A 26,928-nucleotide genomic window follows, 5' to 3' on the forward strand; every position below is an offset into this window, starting at 1 on the left:
ATGAACAGCAAGGGACACACGACCGATTACATAAGGGAGAAATGGGAGAGAGAGCTAGAGATAGAAATAACAGGGAAGGAATGGGGGAACATATGCGAGGTGCAACATTCAACAACAGGATCGAGGATATGGAAAGAGTTTGGATGGAAAAACAATCAGATTCTTTATAACCCCAGAGCTGAAGGGAAAATATGCACCAACACAAAGAGCATGCTGGAGGATGTGTGGGAAGGAGGGGGCAAATCACACGCACATATTCTGGGGATGTCAGAAGCTGAAGGGGTATTGGGAGGAGATAGGGGAGGCAATGATCAGAATATTAGGATACGGATTACCACAAACAGGACTGGTGCTTTACTTAGGAGACCTGACACACGAGGGAATACAAGGGGGGGACAAATATTTAATAAAGATAATGTTGATAGCGGCCAGAAAAGCAATAACGAGACTGTGGTACAAGGAAGACCCACCGACAATAGCACAATGGGTAGGAATAGTGGAAGAGATACAGGATATGGAGAGGATAACACACATGCTGAGGTTACAGGAAGAGAAATTTGGAGAAAGATGGGTAAAGTGGGAGGATTACAAGGGGAACGAAAACGACATCACAGAGGAAGAACCAAATACACCACAAGAGGGCGAAGGGTAAAGGAGGAAAGAGGTTCAAAGAGGGTCTCTGAACCCATGTCACACACTTAATGTTTTCTAATTTTATTTTGGTTTAAGGTATGACAACTGTTTTATGTTTTTTATTTGCTTAAGTCAGTAATTTTTATTTTTCGTCTTTTGGGTATTACATTTTTTCTTTATTATTTATGTCTGTTTAATAGTGTTGTTGAGGTTATTATATATGTCGTGTTGTTTGTCTATAAATGTTTAATAAAAAAATTTAAGTTTAAAAAAAAGTGTTTCTAAGCTAAATAAAATGGAGGCTGATCGGCTGACTGACTATTCATTCCAGCAAACTCTCCAGCAACAATATTCCTATGTTGATAATGCCAGAAAAGTACATTTCAAGAGGTCAGTGTTTCAGCTACATGTGTACCTAGAAAATGTCCATTATCAACAATTGCTTGCCTAATAGTTTGCATATTGATTTGAACAGACTCATTCAATAGTAATAATCTATATGTACATGTGGAGTGCTCTTGCGAGAAGAGAGGGGCAGAGGGAGGCAGATATGCTGTGTGAAGGTAAGACTTATTTACAGGGTATCTGCAGGTTTCAACAAGTTAAATGAGACTTTTTAAGACATTTTAAGACCTTTTTAATACCACTTAGAGCGGAATCTAATACCAATTTCACAACCATATTAGCAAAAAAACGAAACAAATAGCGACACTGAACGGCCAGCTGCACTTGTGCGCCAATTTAAATTCTTGCACGTTCCATACAAGCTCTCGCCAGACGCACCAAGCTCCCAGTAGCACCACAAAAAACAACGACTTGAATACAAAAACAATTGATATATTTAATATTATTTCATCTCCTGACAGCCAGGCTGCCCCCTAAAAAATGTAATACATGTGCAAATTAAATTAAATACTTTTTAATACAGTTTAAATGCTTAAATTGAGAATTATGAATGATGTACTTTTTAATACCCCGCAGATACCCTGATTTATAATCAAACAAGATTAATTTCATATAATATATTTTGTATCCACTTTTTCTCCTATTTTCTATTTTTCTCCCATCCCAATTTCGCCTCACCAATTCTCCCTTCCATTCTACCCTCCCCTGTCTCGAACGTTGCTAGACTATGCCTCCCACTGGTCGGCTGCAGTGAGGACCAAGCCTTGCATCACGTGTCCCCTCCGGTACACGAGGAGGCAGCTGTCGCATCTTTTCACCTGCACAGCGTGATCTCTCAGTGGCGAGGAGTAACGCGTGGGAGGCTCACGCTGCCCCCGATACTTCCTGATTCTGCTGTACAGGCGCACCAACCGACCTGTAGGAGTCGCTGTCCACAACGACCAATCCCCACCCTCTAACACTGCCAATTGTGTTAGTATGAACGACCGGCCAAGCCGGTAGCAACGCAGAGAGCTGGGCTCGATACCAGCATCTCCTGCGTTAGTGGCGAGCGCCTTGCCCACTGCGCCACTCAGCCACCCATATAATTTCATATCATCATTATATTCTAGTGATTTATTATTATTATTAAGTGAAAATTAGCAAATATTTTATCATAATTTTCCCCGGCAAGAACAACACTGCTAAAAATCATTTTCTCACAGGAGAAGTTACTAATTCCCGGTTCGCAATAGCTGGGGTACATGGATTTACCTAAACATAATTTCATATTCTGGTAAAAGAATAAGTCCTTCATCGGCCTGCTGTGTGTGTGTTTGTGTGTTGACAGTGCACTGCAGTGGAGACATATGAACCAACAAAGCTTTAAAAACTGGAGGACTTGGCGACCCATGGACTATTAAAACATCATTTTCAAAGCTTCACAAAAAAAACAAAAAAACAGGCTTGTTTTTCTTTTTTACTACGGAACCGTTTGGAGACTTGCTTCAATAAAACAACCCCTTTAAATGTGTGTAAATCTGACAATGGACAAAACTTGTACTTTACTCTGAACCAAGACACGGCAATGTGATGGCATGATCAATGTGATGGCATGATTAATTGCATGATTGTTATCCCCCAAAACCCATGCCTGAGAAAAGTTTGCTTGAGAGGTTGACGTTGGTTTGTGGCAGCCATATCTTGGGTGGCGATTCAAACTTGACCCGACTTCCCATCAGAGACATTGTTTTGATTATACGGAAGGCGGTATTTTTAGCAACCTTCCTTTTCCATAGCAGACAACATTGAGCAGGTACCCCCCATATTGTAACCAGAGCTTGCTGTGGATAGTATGTTGTATACATAAGCGCTAAGTGCTCTATAATCCTGCTATTTCTTCTAACATGTATAATCAGTAGCTGGGCCCAGCCCCGTGTGTGTGTGTGTGTGTGTGTGTGTGTGTGTGTGTGTGTGTGTGTGTGTGTGTGTGTGTGTGTGTGTGTGTGTGTGTGTGTGTGTGTGTGTGTGTGTGTGTGTGTGTGTGTGTGTGTGTGTGTGTGTGTGTGTGTGTGTGTGTGTGTGTGTGTGTGTGTGTGTGTGTGTGTGTGTGTGTGTGTGTGTGTGTGTGTGTGTGTGTCTCTCTCTCTCTCTCTCTCTCTCTCTCTCTCTCTCTCTCTCTCTCTCTCTCTCTCTCTCTCTCTCTCTCTCTCTCTCTCTCTCTCTCTCTCTCTCTCTCTCTCTCTCTCTCTACTACTCCTTTCTGTGGTTTCAAACCCCCTCTTTCCTTCTAGTTTTATCTGCGAAGCATCACCACATTCTGCACTTCAGCATTTTTCTCTGCCTGCTCTTGAGCGCACAGCTGAGGACAGCAAGCTGTGGACAGCTGTGTGAAGATAGAGGAGAGATATATTCAGAGAAAGAGAGAGAGAGAGCAAGAGAGAGAGAGTCGACTTCTGGCTTCACAGCATGTACTTTGAGAAGGGTGAAGTTAAAAAGCAGAACTTGGTTGCACAATGAAGGGAGGCGAAATGATCTTCATAAAAGGGGAGAAAGCCTGCGCGCCGTTTCCAGCCGTTTCAACCAGACGGAAAATGTTGGAGTGAGTCAAACGGAATAATAAACGAAGAGGACAAGAGAAGAAAAAAAAGAATCCACTTGGAGGGAGTGAATGTGTTTGTAAGGGAGCGAGTAGTATTTCACTCTCCACCGCCACATGAGCACATCCACACGGAGAGAAGAACAACACGTCGCTCAATGGGAAGCGTTCAGATGGTGAGTACTTTGCCTCGTTCCTCTGTAAAACACAAGGTCTTCCTGAGGCTTATTCCACTGTGTAGCATGATTCTTTGGTTACTACTTCTCGCCGTTCGCGACCACATCATTGATTGCACTCCATCGACTAAGCAATGTGGCAGGTGAAAGGTGGTTGCTCGGCTGCACGACAATATCACTACAAAGTGTTTGATATAATGGCTTGTTTGCTCAGGCTTTATTTTACAACCCTACCTCCATCCGGGAGCTCTCTCATCATTTAAGTGCAACCGAGAAACCCTTCTGGAGGAGTCATCTCTCTCTGGCTACTGGCCACGGGGCCCCCCCCAGGAGTGGCGCATTGCCCCCCTCCCGCAGTGACGACATGCGGTCCACAGAAAAGAAAAACCTTTTCTGAATCAAAACGCTTCTCGCTAAATTATTCCTCTACGTCAGGGGTTCTCAAACTTTTTTATACCACGACCCCATTTTATTTAGGATTTTTTTTGGCGACCCCACACGTAATATATTGCGTAATTTCAACATGGAATTAAGGAATAGTTAACGAATAGTTGTGGAACTTGATCATGCATATTTATTAGAACATTTTATTACAGCACTATGTTATCAATACACATTTATAAAACAAGGCATATTTTTAGCCAAAATATGTTGCCAGAACATTTAAAAAAAATATATACTGTATATATATTGATTTGAATTATTATTATTTTTTTTTATCTCGTCAATGCGCCCACGGTCACCTACCCACGACCCCACTTTGGGTCGCGCCCGTAGATTGAGAACCGCTGCTTTATGTAAAAAAAAATTTATTATCTTTTTCCTCGTTCTTTTTCCCGTTTTTCTCCCATCCCCAATGTTAGTCGTTATGCCAATTCCCAATCCCCTTCCTGGTCGTTGCGCACTCTACCCCCTACCGTCGGTCCGGGAGGGCGGAGACTATCACATGCTTCCTCCGACACATGTGTACCCAGCCCACCGCTTCTTTTCACCTGGCAGCGCGGACTCTCACTGGGAGAGTGTAATGTGTGGCAGGTCACACTACCTCTCTTAGATCCTTCCCTTGCTGTGCAGGCGCCCCGACCGAACTGTAGGAGTCGCTGTTTACAACGACCAGGACCCACCCTCGCCGGGTTTCCCACCCTTTGATACTGCCAATTGTGTTAGTATGGATGGTCGGCCAAGCCGGAGGCACCACAGCTGGATTCGATCCCACTGTCTCTGTGGTGGTAGACAGACGCTTAGTCCGCTGCACTACCCGGCCGCCACTATGTACAACTTTTAATCAACTGCAGGGTTTGGCTGACTGATCTCTAGCGGGGATGTACTGTATACTTTACTCACTCATAGTATATATTCAGATTCTAAGTCTTATTGACCATATTTATTGTAAATGTAACGTATAATATAACTGACCCTCATTTGCACCTTTGACTACACTGCCTACTTGCTCATATGCTTACATGTATATTCAGAGTTAATTATGTTGTTTGAACATGAGTCTATGCACAATGAGGGTAACGAACACTGATCTCAGACCTGCTGTTTTCCTATAGTGCGTTCACATAAAAGGCGCTGTAAGTGTGGTATTTTATTGTTATTTAAACTTTTTCTACTGTACTATAATTTTATTGCCTATATTTATATCTTCTACTATTATCCTGCCCATACCTGTACCTCCCCTCCCCCATGCTGGTATGATGCCTGAATTTCCCCAAGGGGATCAATAAAGGAATGTCTTATTTCTGTTGTGTGTAGTGTTTATAATTTTAGAGGGACATTAGCTTTAAAACAACCTATGGTACAACTCTTAAAAGTATGTGCATTGCAGTTTGTGGGGTATCACTCTGGAATGGTCTGGATGAGAGTATAAAATTAAGCAATAATATCAATCAAGTTAAAGCAGGGGTCTCAAACTGAATTTACCTGGGGGCCGCTGGAGGTAGAGTCTGGGTGAGGCTGGGCCGCATAAAATAGTCCACACAAAAAGGGTTTCAAGTATTTATTTGTATTTTTATGGAAATGTAGGTTGAAACATGCAAACGTTCAAACACACACACACTAATAAGCATTGGAGGCTTTTAACCAGGGCCAGACTGGGGAAATCATTCAGGCCAGGAAATATAGTGCGAAATATAGCCCCAGTCAGGCCACTTTTTAAGCGGGGGGTCCCCCACCAGGAGATTTTGTGTTACAAAGACTTAATTTCCTGCATTCTGGTGCATGAATTGTTTTATTTGTTTGTGATGACAAATTTGGGAAATTTTTTATTTTTAATTCTTAGTGGAAATCATCTGGGGGGCCGCAAAATATCATCCAGCGGGCCGCAATTGGCCCGCAGGCCGTGAATTTGAGACCCCTGAGTTAAAGGTAGCTATAAACAAGCACTTATAAACACATAAGAGAGAGGAGCTTGAGCAGTAATGTGACTGCCTAATACATATTTTTTCTCATTTCGATATAAAAAACTGTACTTTTATTAAATTTTTCATTATACGGCTTGATACGTTTTTTTTTTTACTTCCCCCTGTTCCTTCTCGAACACTTAATGTATGACTATTTACCTTTTAGTTTTTTAAACTTGTGTTATGTTTCTATGTTCGAGACAAATAAAAATCTAATCAAATCAAATATCTTAAATGGAAAGGTGAGGTGTGTACATCAAGCGTCAGTGTAGTCACTCCTTAACACTTTGGGTGCCATGGGTTAAATTCATTATATACCATAGGTTGCCGGCTCTATTTGTCTATGGAGAAGTACCCCTTCTTTGCATGGCTATAACTTTTTAAATTCTATTGATTTGCTACATTGCCATTATTAGGGCCCATTCAAAGTCCTATATGTATTGTTCATTGTGTAGCAACGTTAAACTTTTTCATTCACATATTCATAGTAAAGTATGGTCTAATGTATAAGTATGTTTTCATCTCTTTCTGCAGCTTTCTCCAGAACCTGATATATAGCCCCAAATGCATTATATTGATGATGAAATACAGTTTGATGGCAATCGGGGCGATATAAAAAATTTCAATTGGACGTACTTCTAGAATGATCTACGTATGATCTGATGATGACCGGATGGGCGGGGGATCGTTTATAATTCCGTGGGCAGCGTTATATCATTCATCTAGTGTGGGTGATATGTTCATCATAACAGTTTATATGGAATACGATCAAAAATAACGCTGAATCTTACCGTATCCTCCTCGCGCCGTTGGGCGATGAGCGTGGAACAGTCATTTACCTATTATGGTATGTCGAAATATCGGGTCCATTTCCAGCTTGTATAATAGTATATATGTCCAAATCATGTTGTTTATCGAGTTATTGGCAATCGATCGCTATGTATTGTGTCGAGATCGAGTCCCGAGAGCCAAACAGAGTGCCCGGAAGTAATATGGTCGACCAGCACAACCTCCATAGCACTTCCTGTTTGGCGATTGCGCCGATCGGCCACCAGATGGCGCTCCTGAACCGCCAGAGAGCTCAGTGGGTCCTCCTGGTGGATCTCAGGCCAGCGGAGGGGAAATATGAATCGCAGATTTTTGAAATATTGATATAAGGACGCTGTACAGCGTCCTCCGGCAACTTGAGCATGGCCGGGAATGGTGCTTTAAAGCGTTTCCCGGCACCCAAAGTGTTAAAGGCCCACGGCCTGCTGGTGAGGTGGTCAAGTGTGACATGTAATGAATGAGGGCAGGATTAGGCCTGATCCTGGGCTAAACCACACAGCTGGCCCCGGGCCATTACACGGACCAGCACTAATGGAGAGTCCAAAAGTTTCCCCAAGAAGAACAGAACAACTCCAAAGAGGCGTTACAGTTAATCTGGGAATCTATCGACTTACGACTGAAACACACTGCCCCATTGCCCCACTTCCCTACCTACCATGCAGCAAAAGCCTGACTTCCGTTTGAACTGCTGCAACAGAAAGAAAGCTCCCCTGACGTTCCTTCTTTTTCTTTCGTCTCTACGCAGGGCTAAGGAAGGGGAAAAACCACCACCATGACCAGCTTCCCCACCATGACGACCACGGCCGCCTTTCACGTTCCAAACTCCTCCCTCGCTCTCATCACCACGGGGTTCGACCGGGTAACCCCGACGAGCGCCTCGCCCAACCCCGGCCGACCCTGTGACCTGGACGACAGCTCGCTGCAGGTGCCGCTGGCGTTCCTCTACTCGCTCTTCTTCCTCCTGGGTCTGACGGGAAACCTGCTGGCTCTCTGGGTGTTCCTCTTTGTCCACTCCAAGAAGAACTCGGTGCGAGTGTTCCTCATCAACATCGCCCTGGCAGACCTGCTGCTGGTGGTGTGCCTGCCCTTCAGGGTGCTCTATCACAGCCAGGGCAACCGCTGGGTCCTGAGCCCCACCATGTGTCACGTCGTGGGCAACCTCTTCTACATGAACATGTACATCAGCATCACGCTGCTGGGGCTGATCAGCGTCGACCGCTACCTGAAGATCGAGCGCGGTGTGGGGATGCAGCACCGACTGCGGGCCACCAGGTGGAGCACCGCTATCTGTGCCGTCATCTGGGTACTGTCCTTTTCCTTGGTGCTGGTGTTTATTCTCCTCTCAAAGAATCAAACGGATTCAAACAGGTTGGTGAAATCTTTACTTTTGACATCTGTTCAGGAACTTTTAATTGTTTATGTTTCAGAGAATGATGGTATTATGTTGAATCTATGCAGCATCATGAACTGACGGATGATTATTTCTTGACCAGGTGCTTCCATTACAAGCAGCTCCACCACGCCAAGTGGAGGGCCTACATCAACCTTCTGCTGGTGGCCATCTTCTGGCTCGTCTTCTTCTCACTGGTGGTTTCTTACGGGAAGATCGCCCTCAAGCTTCTGAAGACGTCAAAGGAAAGGCCGGACCTGCCCAACGCAACCCGCTACACCCGGACGGCCAAGAAGTCCTTCTTCATCCTCTTCCTCTTCACCATCTGCTTTGTGCCCTATCACATTGTCAGGGTGTTCTACATCATCACCCAAATCACAGAGACTTCCTGTTTCTGGAGGGGCGTGGCTGACAAGGCCAATGAGGTGGCCCTGCTGTTTTCGGCCCTCAACAGCTGCCTGGATCCCGTCATGTACTTCCTGTTGTCCTCGTCGGTGAGGAGGGAGATGCTGCGATTGGTGAATAATGTGTTCCATGTGCGGGAGGGCGGGGCCAGTGGCAGCAGCTCCAGTGCCGAGACTGGGACTGGGAGGACTGTCAGAGGACAGCCATCAGTCAGCTTCATCACCGCTCTGAGGCAGGGCTCGGGCTTAAGGACCTCCCATCGCCCCGGCCCCGATAAAAAATAAGATCGGGGAAGATGTAAATTAATTGAGACGAACAGTGATGAAATTACGTTTGTGTAGCACACACAATTCTTATTAAACCTGCTTGACAACATAAACACACACTCTCTCTCTCTCTCTCTCTCTCTCTCTCACACACACACACACACACACACGCACACAGTCAAAAGGGAAAGGCAGAGAGAGAAGCACTAAATCAGCTGCATTTGTGTGTGTGTGTATAAGGTATGCCTGTGGGGGTGCATGTGTTCATCTTGCGGATGGCTGTAGATCACTTATTTCAACAATAAAATACCACTTACTGCACCTTTAATATGTAAACGCACTATAGGAAAACAGCAGGTCTAGGGCGGCTACGTGGCGTAGTGGGCAAGGCGCTCGCCACGAAATGCTGGAGACGCTGGGTTCGCCTGTTCGAGCCCAGCGCTCCACATTTGCTTTCAGTTTAGCTGGTCGTCCGTACTAATACACATTGGCCGTATTAGGGGGTGGGAAACTGATGGGTGGGGATCGGGCGTTGTGGACAGCGACTCCTACAGGTCGGTTGGTGCGCCTGCGCAGTAGAATCAGGAAGTGTCGGGGGCAGCGTGAGCCTCCCACGCGTTACTCCTCGCCACTGAAAGATCGAGCTGCGCAGGTGAAAAGATGCGACTGCTGTTACCTCAAGTACCGGAGGGGACTTGTGCTAGTATGACTTAGTCCACATTGCAGCCGGCTTGTGGGAGGCAAGAAAACAGCGTCCGTGACAGGGGAGGGTTGAATTGGATGATACGAAATTGGGATGGGAGAAAATATAGAAAATGGGAGAAAAAGTGGACAAAAAAAAAAAGGAAAACAGCAGGTCTGAAATCAGTGTTCTTTACCCTCATTGTGCACAGACTGATGTCGGCCTCCTCGGTACAGCCCAGCCCAGCACCCCGTCCTCGTTAACGCTAGCGATAAGTAAACAGAGTCACTGGGTGGAATCCCGAATCGATGGTCGACCCGAAACATAGCTGACTATACTGTACAGAGTACAGACAGAAAACCTGTTTTTAGATAAACCTATGCAAGTGGTTTTAATGGATGGACTGCATTTCTATAGCGCTTTTATCCAAAGCGCTTTACAACTTAGGCCTCACATTCACCCATTCACTCACACATTCACTCACCGACGGCGGAGGCGACCATGCAAGGAGCCAACCTACTCATCGGGAGCAGTTAGGGGTTAAGGGTCTTGCTCAAGGACACTTCGACACGCTGCAGGGAGGAGCTGGAATTGAACCGGGAACATTTCCGATTAGCAGACTACCACCCTGCCACTTTTTTCTTTTTTTGATCTTTTTCCCCCTCCTTTTTCCTCTGATTTTCTCCCATCCCAATGTTAGTCGTTATGCCAATTCCCAATTCCCAATCCCCTTCCTGGTCGCTGCGCACTTACCCCCCACAGTCGGTCTGGGAGAGTGGAGGCTATTAGGCCTGGGCGGTATCATAATTTTCACACCGTTATACCTTGATTACCTAATACCCCGGTGTACGGTATATGACGGTATGACTTTCATTTTCATCAGCGAGGGGGGGGGGGGGGGGGGGGCAACCTGTGTTACCAAGTAAACAAATCGTGGAGATGGCCAGTTAGCCCGCAGCATCCGAGTGCTACTATCATTATCTCTCAGAATGGAGCCACTAGCCAGAAGCCCGCAGCATCCTAGTAATACTAACGTTAACTCTCAGAATGGTAGCCAGGAGCCCCGCAGCACCATAGTACTAGTAACGTTAGTATTGTGTATTCAAAAACGCACCGGACTGCGACGTAACGTTTTACCGTTTATTTGCTTGTTCCACCAGTCCACAACAACACACACACTCGTTACCACAACGCTTTACGGTATTTTCACAGCACTGTCGCAACATTACCGTAAAGCGTGACCACCGTTGTGATACACATACACAACAGTTAGCTCTCAGAACAGCCAGTTAGCCCGCAGCACCAGGCAGCAACGGTAAGCATGTCTCGACTCTAATTTAATTTCCAGTGAAGCGGGGTTTCCCCTCCTCCTTCTGTGTGTAGACAACCAGCTCTGCGGCTCGCTCCACTATAGTGAGGACTGGTCTCGCCCTCTGCTGGCGCGTGTGTGCAGTGCACTACAACCAACCACTGTTAAAACTCCGTTTCACTGTAATATAAACTGAAACGGATCTTGTGATTTTGACGGTATTGGTTTTCAATACCGTCGGGATTTCTAAATACCCTGGTATACCGTAATACCGTCATACCGCCTAAGCCTAGAGGCTATCGCGTGCTTCCTCCGACACACGTCTAGCCAATCAACCGCTTCTTTTCACCTGGCAGCGCGGACTCTCACTGAGAGGGCGTAGCGTGTGGAAGGATCACCAGCGTTTCCGTTAGCCGGTAATTACCGGTATTTGACCGGCAAAATCTGTTGAAGTCCGACATATTTAATCTCTCCGGTCATAGTGTCCGGTGAAAATAGTTCCCTCTGGGCACAGTTTGATTATTTGAATTGTATTTGGATGGGCTGGAGTTGGGTGGCCTATGCGATGAACGAAACAATCATTGCGTTTGTTGTCGTTGCTTCGCCAAGCAGCCGGTCTGGTAATGACGACGCTGTGTCAGCGAGAGCTTGCTGCTGGATTTGCGGAAGGCATGCAGCTGCAGACCTACAGAACCCACCAGCTTTGCTGGCACAGTGCGGTCCCCAGACCTGGAAAGCTGCTCTGCGGGTCTGCAGCTGGATGCTTCTTGCAAACTAACTGCGGCCGGCTCGCGCTGACAACAGCTTTCATTGTTGGACCGGCTGCTTGGTGGAGCAACGATGAAACGAATGTAATGAATCGTTCGTCGCATGGGCTATTTAATTTTGGCCTGTTTTGGTACGGTTCGGGTGGTCAAGTTGTGCTTGGAGGGAGTTGTTTTCACCGGACATTATGACCAGCACCAAGTCGTTGGGAGGTGGAGATATACATCACGCAAACCCACGATAATGTTGCCGTCTCTCTGCCAAATTTCTCAGTTCTTCGCTTGATATAATTAATACAAATGTCCAATATAACGGAATTCGTTAGCTCATAAAAATGTGATTATAACAGACTGCTGTTTAGTGTCGGACCGACTGCCCACATACGCGGTCTATTTTATTTCAAGTCAGCAGCAGCACGGAGTATCGAGGGACTTATTTTATTTGGAATATATTAATGACTGTATACGCAAAAGTAGCCTAGTTTTAAGTAATAATATTATAAATCTACATGCCTTGAGGATGACATTCTTTATATAGCCTGCCTATCAATTGTTTTAAAGCTCAATAAACTATGACCGGAATTAATCTCATTTGTCCGGTAGATTGAAATCTTGCAGGTCACGGAGACCGGCAACAATTTTTTCTAACGGAAACCCTGAGGATCACACTATCCCACTTAGATCCTATCCGCGCTTAGCAGGCGCCCCGACCGAACTGTAGGAGTCGCTGTTTACAACGACCCGGACCCACCCGCCAGCTTCTCCCACCCTCTAATACTGCCAATTCTATTAGTGTGAACGGCCAGCCAAGCTGGTGACAACCCCGGAGCTGTGAGCTGGATTCGAACAGGCGAATCCAGCGTCTCCGGGGTTGGTGACAAACGCAATCTCCGCTACGCCACCCGCCCTGCCACTTTAACGTTAATGGTTGTTGTTGGTGTCTAAATATGACGGCGTTTGTGCTGCTGGGACAGGAGGATTCCTTTTTTACTGAGACACGGACGGGGCAGAAGTAATCTTGCGGGAGCGGGATGGGAGTGAGCATGGCTCTACAGCGAAGTGAGTCTACTATACGAGCAAAGTGAGTATACTATACTAGCAGAGTGAGTATACTATACTAGCAGAGTGAGTATACTATACTAGCAGAGTGAGCATACTATACTAGCAGAGTGAGTATACTATAGGAATTGCATTCCAAGGGCGGCTGATTGGCGCAGTGGGCAAGGCGTTCGCCTCTAACGCAGGAGACGCTGGGTTCGAGCCCAGCTCTCTGCGTTGCTAGCGGCTGGCCGGTTGTTCATACTAACACAATTGGCAAGTGGGAAAGCCGGTGGGTGGGGATTTGACGTTGTGGACAGCGACTCCTACAGGTCGGTTTGGTGACGCCGATGCGACGGAAGCAGGAAGTGACTCGGGCAGCGTGAGCCTCCCACGCGTTACTCCTCGCCACTGAGAGTTCGAGCTGCTGCGGTGAAAAGATGCGACAGGCTGCCTCCTCGTGTACCGGAGGGGACACGTGATGCAAGGCTTCTGTCCTCACTACAACCGACCTGTGGGAGGCATAGTCTAGCAACGTTCAAGACAGGGGAGGGAAGAATTGGATATACGAAATTGGGATGGGAGAAAAATAGAAAATGGGGGAGAAAAAGTGGATACAAAAAAAAGGAATTGCATTCCAAGGCTGTAAGAATCAGTAGCCATTACCAATCAGGAATTTTCACATGTTTAAGTGTAAACACTTTTGACATTGAATTTCTTTTGTTGTTGACGGTACATTGTTGTCAGATTATTTGTAAGACTCTGCTATAGACCTTTTCTAACTTGACAACATACAATTTCTACATCCCTTTTCTACGTCTCTTTGTATTTCCTGTTACAATGTTTATTAATACAGTTTGAAAACTGTTCCCATTCTCCACTTGCACAACCTGAAAGTAGGCACTTCCGGCTGACTTCCGGTTGCGAATGGTACTTCCTGTTAGGGGTGGGCGATATATCGAGTATACTCGATGTATCGCGGATTGTTCTACCCGAGATGTAGTACTGTACTATATCGCGAACATCGAGTATTTAGTTTATATGGCGCCGCCCGCGGCCGAGACACTCGCAGTGCTTTCCTCGAGAAGGGACGGCGGAGCTATAGGCTAACGTTAGTGTAGTCAGGGCTGTACAGTGCGATATAATGTTGCGGTTGTAATTTCATTAGACAGACCAGCGCGGACCTTTAATAACATGTAATTTAATTGACACGAGCAATGATATAACGGTAGCTGCTAACCAAGGTATCCATTAGGATTATGCTAAGCTAACTAGCGATAGCTGCTAACCCTGGTAAACGGTCAAAGCGGACTCCACAAGACTAGTTCCATTCGTGAGGAAATGGGGTGGGTTATATTGACAACGCTTGACAACAGCAATTTAAACATAACTTCATATTTATTAGTTATTCGTTTCTGTATATCATTCAATTTCCATCTCCGTGTGTCTCCATCTCCATCTCTTCCGGTTTACATTCGAGTGTGTCGTGTGACGTTATCACCTACGGCAGCTTAGACGATCAAAACGCGAACCTAGAACAAACCCCGAGGGGGGGGGGGGGGGGGGCTGGCTCTCTTGTTCATTCTCGCCCCCTCTCTCTCTCTCTCTCTCTCTCTCTCTCTCTCTCTCTCTCTCTCGCTCTCTCTCTACATTCAATGATTTAAAGTAGCCAAACGTTACAGACAGTATAAATACTAACTGGATAGTTGATGATATAAACATTTAATTTCATTATCTGAAATATTCTAAAATCATTAAGTCTGCTATAAGCCATTATACCTTTGTGTGTGATTATTATTTTCTCACAGTAGGGTGTGTATATATTATATACATATATGTGTGTGTGTGTTTGGCTAAAGTGGATAGAAAACACAGTACTGTGTAAAAGTCTTAGGCACCCAAGAGTTTTTATATAAATTGTCTTAGATGTAAATAATTTTGTTTATTAGTGTGTCAGTAGACTACTCTTAGTACATTTTCATTAAATAATTTTTTAAAGCATCTTCATGGTTTAATAATGCAAACATATGTTGCAGGGACTTATTATAATCATCATATTGGCGTGACTGTATGCATCAAAGGGTTAAATCAAGCATTTGTAAGTGATTTAGAGGAAATGTAAAAATATCGCGATATATATCGTGTATCGCGATATAGCCAAAATATATCGCAATATCATTTTTGGCCATATCGCCCAGCCCTACTTCCTGTCCCATCCAAATACATTGTTTTTAGCTACTTTTCTCCCGTTATTTAAACAACTTTGTCGTCACAGAGAGGCAATGAAACGTTTGTATTATTATAGTATAGAATGTATTTAATAAGCAAATGTTTGTCAGCAGGGTTTTTGGGCTGTATTTCATGTAAAAACGTTTACTGTTAGTTTACTTGCTCACGCTAATTAAGGCTAATGCTGGCTAACAGAAGCTAGCGCAAGAAACTACGCCGCAAAGTATTGTTTATAGTGCATTTCTTGCCACCTTATAGCATTTGTACATTTGTATGACAGTCTATAATGCTCCTGTGAGGTTTTTCCGGACGTTTTTGGTAATGATTTTCACTATAAAATCATATTTCTAAATGACAGGAAGTTGATGAAAACTGGCCGGAATAGCTTTGAGCTAACGATCTTTGCCGGTGCATTCCATTCTAAACTTAACGTTAGTTGTTCAAAACATTACCTGTCTATATAATTTGTTCCTCAACATTAGCTTCTAACTGTAGCAGGCTGCAGCTTGCTGGCTAACGTTAGCTTCTAACTGTAGCAGGCTGCAGCTTGCTGGCTAACGTTAGCTTCTAACTGTAGCAGGCTGCAGCTTGCTGGCTAACGTTAGCTTCTAACTGTAGCAGGCTGCAGCTTGCTGGCTAACGTTAGCTTCTAACTGTAGCAGGCTGCAGTTCGTTTACAAAACATTACCTGTCTATATAATGTTGAGGAACAAATTATATAGACAGGTAATGTTTTGAACAACTAACGTTACGTTTAGAATGGAATGCACCGGCAAAGATCGTTAGCTCAAAGCTATTCCGGCCAGTTTATCAACTTCCTGTCATTTAGAAATATGATTTTATAGTGAAAATCATTACCAAAACGTCCGGAAAAACCTCACAGGAGCATTATAGACTGTCATACAAATGTACAAATGCTATAAGGTGGCAAGAAATGCACTATAAACAATACTTTGCGGCGTCGTTTCTTGCGCTAGCTTCTGTTAGCCAGCATTAGCCTTAATTAGCGTGAGCAAGTAAACTAACAGTAAACGTTTTTACATGAAATACAGCCCAAAAACCCTGCTGACAAACATTTGCTTATTAAATACATTCTATACTATAATAATACAAACGTTTCATTGCCTCTCTGTGACGACAAAGTTGTTTAAATAACAGGAGAAAAGTAGCTAAAAACAATGTATTTGGATGGGACAGGAAGTACCATTCGCAACCGGAAGTCAGCCGGAAGTGCCTACTTTCAGGTTGTGCAAGTGGAGAATGGCAACGGAATAGCAACAGTACACTTCTAAATAGGTCTATAATGTTTTTTTTGTGTGTTGAATAAATGGCATATTTATAATAACATTCACGTTAGTTATATTTTCAAATCTCCAGGCAGCTTTTAGCACTGACTTAATGTAGGGCCCCTGTCAAAAAAGACACTTGGCCACAGCGTCCGTCAAAATATACCCAAAATGTTTCGCTGACCACAACTCTGGGCTTCCCACCAGGACCAACAACTTTTTTGCGGGAAACCCTGGAGCCTATATTTGTTTTTGGCCATAACGTGTATATTCTTCTATCAAATATCGCAAGAAATAAAACAAACAAAGTGGAGCCATGATGTGAACTTGCAGACAGTAACGGTACCATTATTCTCAGAGTCTGACTCAACAACACAGTGCGTGACATTCTGATGCGCTAGATGAACAGCAGCGACTCTCTTACAAACGGTACCTGTAACTGAGGGGTACAATTCCCTGACTGTATTACTAGATATGATACTTACTACCACTACCTTTGTACTTAATATTCGGCCACCCAGTACACGGCATAAATATATTATGATGAACACTGTCACGTAGCTGAAACGGATCCAACACAAATGTACGAATTAGAAATAGGTCTTTATTTCTACACAGCGATGGTGTGTAGAGCAAGCACTTAATCAAATCAATCACATTTATGAATGGAATTAGTATGCACTTTTATGGCAAGAGTATTCGTCGGTATATCAATAGAGAATGTCCAATCTCTGAAGGCGCAGGTGGTACATATACGACCTGGAATAGTTTAAGGAATAACAGCAATGATACTTTAATGATTATAGGCTGGATACACTAGGGGGGGTTAATCCGGTCGCTTGTAAGCCGACAGGAGTAGGAAGGGGGGGGGGGGTAGAATCCGGCTGCCTCATCCGGCCAAGGGTATCCCAGGTGAACCCACTGTAGTGCCGTTCAATGCGCCGGCGATCCTTGGACCACAGATGAAAGCAGGTGGACTCTTTGTGGGCCGGCTCTCTCCGGTCCACGGGGGAGAGACGTGAAGCGACCTCGTCTTGCAGAGCGTCTCCTCACCTTGCGTCCTCTCCAGGGGGGGGGGGGTTCCAACACACGGCAGTGTCGGGGGTCTTTATCCATGGAATAATCAAAGTATACAAAGCATAATCCGTGCCTGGGAAGGCGGGCTGTCGTCGGTAGAATAATCCGGTATACAGGTCCACTCGCTCGTCGGCTCTGGGGCTCCTCGGGTGCAGCTTCACGTGGGGTCAACCACCCTGGATAAGCAGCCAGTTCTCTGCCCGAAACGATGGGGTACTGACTACGGTAGTATTCTCACCGCACGAAGCACTATATTAACAGACTATTATTAGCTTAATAGACTACGTCCAACTCGACGATATAGTGCCAAATATGACTATTCAAATATTAATATACACGATGTCTCAATACCGATGGTAGGCGAACTTGGCCTTACTCCCACACGTGGCGTCGCGGGGAGGCTTTACGTCTGTGACTCTATTGGAGGGTAAGAAACTGGACTGAAAAGAAAGTCCTACTTTAGTAGCGCAGTATATATACGCACTATGAACAAATAGTCCCATTAGTGGTGCGGTAGTCAGATTCCTACGCGGAACTAGGACTTGTTCGTACATGTGGAGCGGTACGTTTGAACTGGGTCTGAGGGGTATGGCAGCCTGGCACCAAGGTCTCGACCAATAGTAGAATGGAGACTATTATGGGATGTTCAGTAGGCTAGAATGGATATTCAATGCATATTGTACAAGGAATATACAAGGGATATCAGGGAATATTAGAGAATATACAAATACAATTAAATATATATATATAAATAAATATATATATTCGGTTTAATCTGGCCCTTCACAACAGTACCAAAGGCTGCCAGCAGAAAGCACGATTGCAATCAAAAGCAGAAGCAGACAGAGGACCTATCGGATGTGTTCACCACGGTGAAAGTTAAGTTAAGTTGAACCTTTATTAATCCCCTTTGGGGAAATTCGTCCTCTGCATTGGGGATATTTGTCCTCTGCATTTGACCCATCCTAACTGTTTAGGAGCAGTGGGCAGCCACACAGTGTGGCGCCCGGGGACCAACTCCGGTTGTAATGCCAGTATCTTGGTCAAGGGCAATGGCAGGAAACCTAGCATGCATGCAAGGGGACTGTACTGTTAATCAATCAACTTCATCCAAATGTCATGGCCTTCGACAGTTGTCTCACAAAGGACTGAGTGACGCACATACACAGTTTCACATACACACAGTTTCACATACACACAGTTTCACATACACACAGTTTCACATACACACAGTTTCACATACAGTTTCAGGAAACACTACTCTGGTGCATATAAAATGGTGTATTACATGGACAAAGAAATATGTAATTCACAAAGCAGGTTTTATCAACTCTTAATTCTATTCATCACCACATTCGTGTGGTGAAGAAGACCAACCCTGTGACCCAACACGATTAACTGAACACCAGCACCACCCCAAGGCAGACTGAATACAGGCAACATTCAACAGTGGAGAGGACTTCCCATTGAAGGGTGCCCCCCACTGGATCGCCTTGATGGTGCAGGGGAGAGGGAGGGAGAGCGAGGGAGAGAGAGAGACGCACACATACACACACAGACAGAGAGAGAGAGGGAGGGAGAGAGAGAAGACAGAAACAGAGAGGTTACGTTCTCTTGGCTTCACTTCATGGTACGGTATATGATTTGAGGAGGTTAAGTTGAGAGAGAGAATCAAGAACTCACAGGAAAATCAAGGGTCTAACCTAGTTAATGAAATAAATCTGACAATGAAGGACATGTAGACAGACAATCTATAATGTCGTCCCACAGGAGCATATCCAAACACAAGATACTTGCTCAGTGAAGAAACCCAATCCCCTTGCCTTGTGTGGAAGGGGGGGGGGGGGTTAGGATACAAACCCGGCTTAAGGTAAGGGGTGTAGGGGTAGGGAATAGGAGACGAAGAGCTCCAGGTATCGACATGCGTCATGCTGATCAGCTTACTGTCAAATTCAAGTCAAATTCTGATTCTGAAGTGCACCTGGCACCAGCAATGTGGGCCGCCGCCTCCGCAGCCCAAGGCCGGTAACACACAGTGGGTGATGACAGAACCAACCTCCACCTCACACCACAAGGTAGGTAGAGGCCTATAACGCCATTCAGGGTATTGTGTCTTCACCATTCACCACCAAGCGGAGGAGAGTACAGGCTAGTGGCTATTCTTAAATACAAACCACAACTACATGCACTGTGAGTGAGACACTTCCCGCCCCTAAGAAAAAAAATCTAAAAACTTTAGCTAAGGTGGACAGAGATGTTTAAAACCACTTTCCTCATTTGATAGAAACATGCGAGATCCTCTAAGGGACATTTCTCCATCTGCCATCGGTGAGCTCTGTAAGTACGTTTTCAATGAGTTTCTTTTCACCATTTAGGAATGTTTTGCGTGAGAGAGCATAGTTGCCACCAGTATCTACTGTAAAACAAGCACGGGTCGGTCAGTGTGTAGGCCTACTTCTGATTTGTCCATTTACATTTGTTATTCAAAAGCAAAGTTGTACGGCTTGTGCTCTGACAATCAGAAAATTGCTTATTGATGATGTGTTATCGCATGATGTATTATACGGTGGCTACGGCGATCAATCGAAAAAACATTTGCGGTGTCAGCAGTGGCAGGAGTAAATTGAGCGTGTAGCCTGGAACGTGATCTTTGAAACACTTCCGAATTGTCATGTTTTGTGTCATGATGTTGTCGTCCAGGGGTTCCCAAACCCTTTGATGGTAGGATCCACTAGGACTAGGAGATATGTTATTGTGGTTGGGACCCACAAAAAAAAACTATCTTGAGATTATGTCTGGGGTTCATTTTAAATGTCGGTCAAATGTAGCATTCACCTGTGAAATCTGTTCATGAATCTGTGCTTCATTTAGACAATCATGTTAGGCCACTTAAGCACCCGCCTACCACCACAGAGACTCTGGGTTTCGAATCCACCTCAGGCTTGGTCAGTCGTCCCTACGAAAACAATTGGCAGTGTTCGCCGGTGGGGTGTGAGTCCTGATCGTTACAAACAGCGACTCAGCAACATGTATCGGAGGAGGCGTGTGATGCCCTTCCTGATGACTTGTCGTACAGAACTTGTAAGTCGCGTTGGATAAAAGCGTCAGCTAAATGACAAAATGTAAATGGTCTACTCTACACCCTCCCCAGACCGTCAGTAGGGCAATGCGTGCAACGACCAGGAAGGGAATTGGCATAACGGCAAAATTCGGGGATGGGAATTTTTTTTTGAAAGACAAAAAAATAAAAAAGGGTGTGGGTCCTGACCAATAGTGTGAAGACCACTGGGCTTCTCTTTCCTGCAACTGAAAAGGGAAGTCTTCTGAAGATTGTGCTACAGACAAATACTTTAAAACTAACTATCGGTAATGCCTTTTTCTATTCACTATTACGAGCAGTACGAGGATGACCGCCTTCCAGAGTAGAGATGTACTTCTACAGTACTGTATGTATTTATACAGATGTATTTCTACAATACTGTATGTATTTATACAGATATGTATTTCTACAGTACTGTATGCATGTATTCATACAAATATGTATTTCTACAGTACTGTATGTATTTATACTGTTATACAGATATGTATTTCTACAGTACAGTATACATGCATTTATACAGATATGCATTTCTACAGTACAGTATGCATGTATTTCTACAGAGATGTATTTCTACAGTACTGTATGCATGTATTTATACAGAGATGCATTTCTACAGTACTGTATGCATGTATTTACACAGATGTATTTCTACAGTACTGTATGCATGTATTTATACAGAGATGTATTTCTACAGTACAGTATGCATGTATTTTATACAGAGATGTATTTCTACAGTACAGTATGCATGTATTCATCCAGAGATGTATTTCTACAGTACTGTATGCATGTATTCATACAGAGATGTATTTCTACAGTACTGTATGCATGTATTCATACAGAGATGTATTTCTCCTTCTCTCTCACACGTATTCCTCTTGCGTCCCTCTCTTGCTCACTCTACCAGATCAATGGAAAATCCAATTCACATGAACCCGCCACACAATGCCTCCTTTTGGAATCTCTCCCGCTCCTCCCATCTCTCCCTCTGCCGCTCCACTGCGACCGACTTCCTGCTCCCGTTCCTCTACACGCTCCTCTTCCTCGCCGGTCTACCTGGCAACGGCCTGTCTCTGTGGGTGTTCCTGCGCCACCCTCGTCCAGCGCCTCTATTTTTTCTATTACCGTCTAGTGTTAGCATGCTGGAGAGCGGTCAGAGTGTTAGTCTGTTTGTGTTAGTGTTAGCATGCTAATGTTTTGCTGCTGGTCCCTCCCAGGTCATTCTGACAGTGTGTCTGCTGCCTCACCACATATTCATCTCCCTGAGCCAGGATCACCTGCACAGCAGGTCACAGCACCCCTACCAGCCACTGCCATCCACTCTCCACCCTCATCGAGGTGACTCAGTTTAACCTGATTCTCCTGTGTCACAAGTGAAATGATTCCACACCACTGTGCTGAATTATAGAATAGTTAGCATTGCTAGGTAACGCATTTTATTACATGGCATTTTAACATTCGCCGAAATGCTTGATTGTGATTGGTCAATAGCGCTCGGTTGCCCCTGACAGCGGTGAATTATTTTTCTATAACTGACCGCTGCCATGGGCAACGCGCAATAATCACCGGTGATACGGGTAACTAGCGCTATTGACCAATCACAATCAAGCATTTAGATCGCAGTCACGAAAGCTAAGCTCAGCATATGCACAGATGCACTCATCAGTGCAATCAGACCACAGACCTGCCGGCTGCCGGCGATAATAATAATAACTTTATTTGGGCTGACAGCGGAGCCACAGAACAACTGCGTCTGCATTTGATCTCGTCTTGTCGATGGTGTAAAATGAATTAGGTATATTGTTAGTAAGTTAGCCATGTAATAAGCGGGATAATGTATAGCCTATACTATATATATACTATATATTATACTATATATTATGGTAAAAGACAAAAATGTGGGCTATAATTGTGTGTGTGCGTGTGTGTGTGTGTGTGTGTGTGTGTGTGTGTGTGTGTGTGTGTGAGAGAGAGAGAATGCATGCACGCATTGGATGCATGCGCGTACGTACGCGGTCGCAGATTCGCCAAGTAACGAGCCTAGACAAAGTCTAATTTACATGAAACCATAATGGACACCGACAATAGAGCCTCGTGTTTCCTCGTTCTCCAGGTGAAGAACCTCCTACTCTGTTTGGCTGCTGTAAGGGTGTCAACTGATCCAGTGATGTACTTCCTACTGGACAAGACCTTCTGCAAGCACACCCTCCAACTCTTCTCTGCAGTGAGTTGTTTGTGTGCCCACCCCACCCCTCCATCTCCAGAGTCAATATCTGCTGGGTCTCCACAGGGGAAGCTTCATCAGTCAGACTGAAGGAGGAACTCTTCAGTGTATTCTCTACCATCTGTGTCTAGTCTCAGAGGGAGGAGGGACTCTTCAGTGTCTTCTCATCAGTGTCTTGTCTCAGAGGGAGGAGGAACTCTTCAGTGTCTTCTCATCAGTGTCTTGTCTCAGAGGGAGGAGGAACTCTTCAGTGTCTTCTCATCAGTGTCTTGTCTCAGAGGGAGGAGGAACTCTTCAGTGTCTTCTCATCAGTGTCTTGTCTCAGAGGGAGGAGGAACTCTTCAGTGTCTTCTCATCAGTGTCTTGTCTCAGAGGTAGGAGGGACTCTTCTCATGTCTTCTCATCAGTGTCTAGTCTCGAAGGAAGGAGGGACTCTTCAGTGTCTTCTCATCAGTGTCTTGTCTCAGAGGGAGGAGGAACTCTTCAGTGTCTTCTCATCAGTATCTTGTCTCAGAGGGAGGAGGGACTCTTCAGTGTCTTCTCATCAGTGTCTTGTCTCAGAGGGAGGAGGAACTCTTCAGTGTCTTCTCATCAGTGTCTTGTCTCAGAGGGAGGAGGAACTCTTCAGTATCTTGTCTCAGAGGGAGGAGGAACTCTTCAGTGTCTTCTCATAAAGTCAAGATTCCCGATGGAGTCTAATCACCAAATACTTTTATATTGCTATTTAATGTCATTCATCTGTCACCAAAGTATTTTGTACTCTAAATGTGCTAATATACTGTATACTATACTACTGCTAATATGTCTATACTACTATGTACTCAAGCTTGGCACTCAAGCTTGGCACTGCTAGACAAACAATACCACTTAGCCGCCAGAGGTGTACCCTTCCTGCTGACTTATACACAATGTGTAAGTAGTTTTGGATAAAAGAGTCAGCTAAATGACTAAATGTAAACTTAAATTAAATATCGTCATTCTTCCATCTACCAAGTCTTTAATTGACTCCACTTCAAATCTTCAAATATTCTTATTGTGGTTGACCCGATACATCTTTCTGTGTAATAGCTTCACAGTAAATAAATACTTACTAGTGTTGCCACGATACTGAAATCTCTAACTTCGATACGATACCTTGAATATTGATATGCAATATGTTTCATACCATGGGGCCCTGTTCAGTTTCTTAGATTCATATGAGTTGTCATCTTACTTTGTTCAAATACAGCTGGTAGGATGAGCGTGGGCTGTGAGTGTATTGTTTTCATTGCGGGCTGAACGTCTCACCTTCTCTAACACTATAAGAGAAATATAAAGATTGTTCGAAATCTTTTTTTGCTCATGTAAGATTACAGCAGGTAAAAAAACCGAAATGTAATAATTAAATAACCTTAGAAATAAAGTCAAGATTTATATGTATCACCTTCCTATGCTCTATTATAGAGGTGTAGTGTGTGTTCTCAAGCACAACAGCATCTTTACTAAATTAATTACTGACCATAGTCAAAGTCAAATCAATTGCAATCCAGCTGTCCGATTTCTCAGGCCCGATAGCTCTGAGGGGAGTTAGCTTAGCTTTCTGGGACATCTCGTCTAAGACATCTTGTTTAATGCTTGAGTGATGTTGAAACAAAAGTTGTGACCAACCTCTTGAAATTCTCTATAGACTAGACTTCGGCATGTGCTTTTTCTAAATCTGTTGCGTTAGCACCCCACACTGCTCTGTAGCATTGCTTGTATACAGGCCTGCTAGGTACGTAGCCTTTGCCTTTCTGTGAGATAGTATCAGGTGAGTATTTCAGGTGTGAGATAGTATCAGGTGAGTATTTCAGGTGTGAGATAATATCAGGTGAGTATTTCAGGTGTGAGATACTATCAGGTGAGTATTTCAGGTGTGAGATAGTATCAGGTGAGTATTCCAGGGAGGGGGGGGCTTGCTTTGTGTGGCCCGGGTCCTACAGACTGAGGCAGACAGGCGAGAGAAGCAGTTACACTCCACTGTCTCCCCCCCCCCCCCCCCCCCCCCACACAGACACTCACACACACAAACCTGCACAGACACACACACACACACTAGCCAGAGGAAAATAAAAACACACCAGGACACAGAGGAAGAAAGGCAACTCGCACAGGAGGGAGAGGAGAGATGAGGAGACAGTAAATTAGGATACATTCACTGTCTATGAATGTATGTATATGAATGCTGATAAATATATAATTTCTTTTTATCAAATTAAAATCATTCTTGCTAGCATTTACACATATTTCTGTTGACACCTGGCAGAACAGCATCTATAGAGCGAGCTTTGTTTTCTCTTCAGTTCTTTGTCAGAACTCTCATCGTCTTACTTTCTTATAGCTGTGTTATTAATATGTCATAACACTGTCAGTGTCAGTGTGATAAATATACTTGTTGATACCGCTGCCTGCATTTTCAACTGTATTAGAATTGGCAGTTTGTTTGCATCATCATTACATGTTTCTGTTGATGCTGCCTTTAAATAATGTTGGCAGAATGTGATGTACTTTCTTATCCTCTTCTTTTACACAACATGTCATTATCCCTGCCTGTTTGATGAGCAGAAACCACATTGAAAGGAAACAGCAATGCACCAGTTGCCAGTAGTTTACGTCATTTCAAATAAAGACAGCAATATGCTGTATTTCAGTACGATGTATTATTATGGTAACACGCTGTAAATGTAGCTTACATTAAGAAAACAGTTAAAAAACAGTAATGTGCTGGAAGAATAATCAACAGCGTGTCTCAATCGTCAACAAACTGAAGATGAAAATCAACACCGATCTGATCAACTATGTTTTTGATGATGAACGGTAATAGATAATTGTGCACCTAATTCGATGCACCTGTGTTTTCTCTCGATGTAAATTAAAAGTGTGAGGGAGAAAACGTCATGCTGCGTTTCAGTGCGAGGGAGTGGAAAATGGCCTTAAGTTGCACTTATTTACCTCAATTAGTGCAATCTACAGTATCTTAATCAAAGGCATTTTCCTGCTAATTGGCTTAAAGGAGCTCCTCGCTGAGTGATTACTACTGCGATTCCCTTCCTTTCCCAAATTGTTCAGGCTCATTAGCGATGCCAGTGGCCCACATCGGAGCCGCGCGCGCACGCCCCCCCGAGTCTGTGCACGTGAGATCATCGGTGTAGATCGTGTTTGTGTGCGTGCCTGCCTGCGTGTGCGCATGAGCGCACGTGTTTCGTTTGCGTGACAGAAACAGGCCTCTCCCTTGAGATTGCATTAGTTACAGTGGCTCTTTAACGTCAGTCTTTAATGACTCAACTGTTTGACTGTTTGAGGAACTGTTGTTGACATACAGACCAACGCTGCTGCCGCGGTGGTCGTGACATACTGTACGAGAACATAGACATATATAAAGGCTAGATGACTCACCCACGCTGCTGGCCAATGGAGACCGACGTTGCCACATGGCGGCCATATTGCCACAGGCAGCACACCCACTCATAACATGAATGTCTATGGTGCATGTACTATTGAAATAACCATAGCTTGCAACATTTTTAACCAATTTTCAAACGGTTTGGTTTGTTATAAACGTCAGAGATGTAGTTATCATACTGCATACTTATAATGGACTTTCATATGAAAATTATTTCAACATGTCCAAGCATGTAATAAACCAAACCGTTTGTAAATCGGTTGAAAATTGAGAAAGCTATGGTTATTTCAATAGTACATGCACCATAGACATTCATGTTATGAGTGGGCGTGCTGCCTGTGACAAGATTGCCACCGGTAAACTACACTGGAGACTCCGCCTTGCACCATCTAGTTATATATATCTATCTATGTACGAGACTCCCGGCGGTCATGTCGGCTCTGGTGGACAGGAAGCAAAGGTACTCGGAGAGCTGCTGTGTGCAGATCATCGGCCAGGCGGACGTGTCTCATGGCCGTACAGAGTGTCTCATGGCCGTACAGAGAGTCTCATGGCCGTACAGAGAGTCTCGTGGCCGTACAGAGTGTCTCGTGGCCGTACAGAGTGTCTTGTGGCCGTACAGAGTGTCTCGTGGCCGTACAGAGTGTCTCATGGCCGTACAGAGTGTCTCATGGCCGTACAGAGTGTCTCATGGCCGTACAGAGAGTCTCGTGGC

The 26,928-nt window shown here is 44.5% G+C and overlaps 2 protein-coding genes across 9 annotated transcripts in view; one reads left to right on the plus strand and one right to left on the minus strand.

The window, feature by feature from the left end:
- caska (calcium/calmodulin-dependent serine protein kinase a) overlaps nt 1–26,928 on the minus strand; it is a 507,486-nt gene that overhangs the window by 133,195 nt on the left and 347,363 nt on the right. The gene's annotated exons all lie outside the window — the stretch shown is intronic.
- Nucleotides 3,441–9,180, plus strand: LOC311225640 (putative G-protein coupled receptor 34). The gene is made up of 3 exons (XM_084311022.1): nt 3,441–3,792; nt 7,771–8,393; nt 8,519–9,180. The coding sequence occupies exons 2-3, from the start codon at nt 7,798–7,800 to the stop codon at nt 9,102–9,104; spliced, it is 1,182 nt and encodes a 393-aa protein (XP_084167148.1). The 5' UTR covers nt 3,441–3,792; nt 7,771–7,797; the 3' UTR covers nt 9,105–9,180.

This window comes from Notolepis coatsorum (assembly GCF_963971535.1).
Source record: "Notolepis coatsorum genome assembly, chromosome: 3".
NCBI lineage: Eukaryota > Metazoa > Chordata > Actinopteri > Aulopiformes > Paralepididae > Notolepis > Notolepis coatsorum.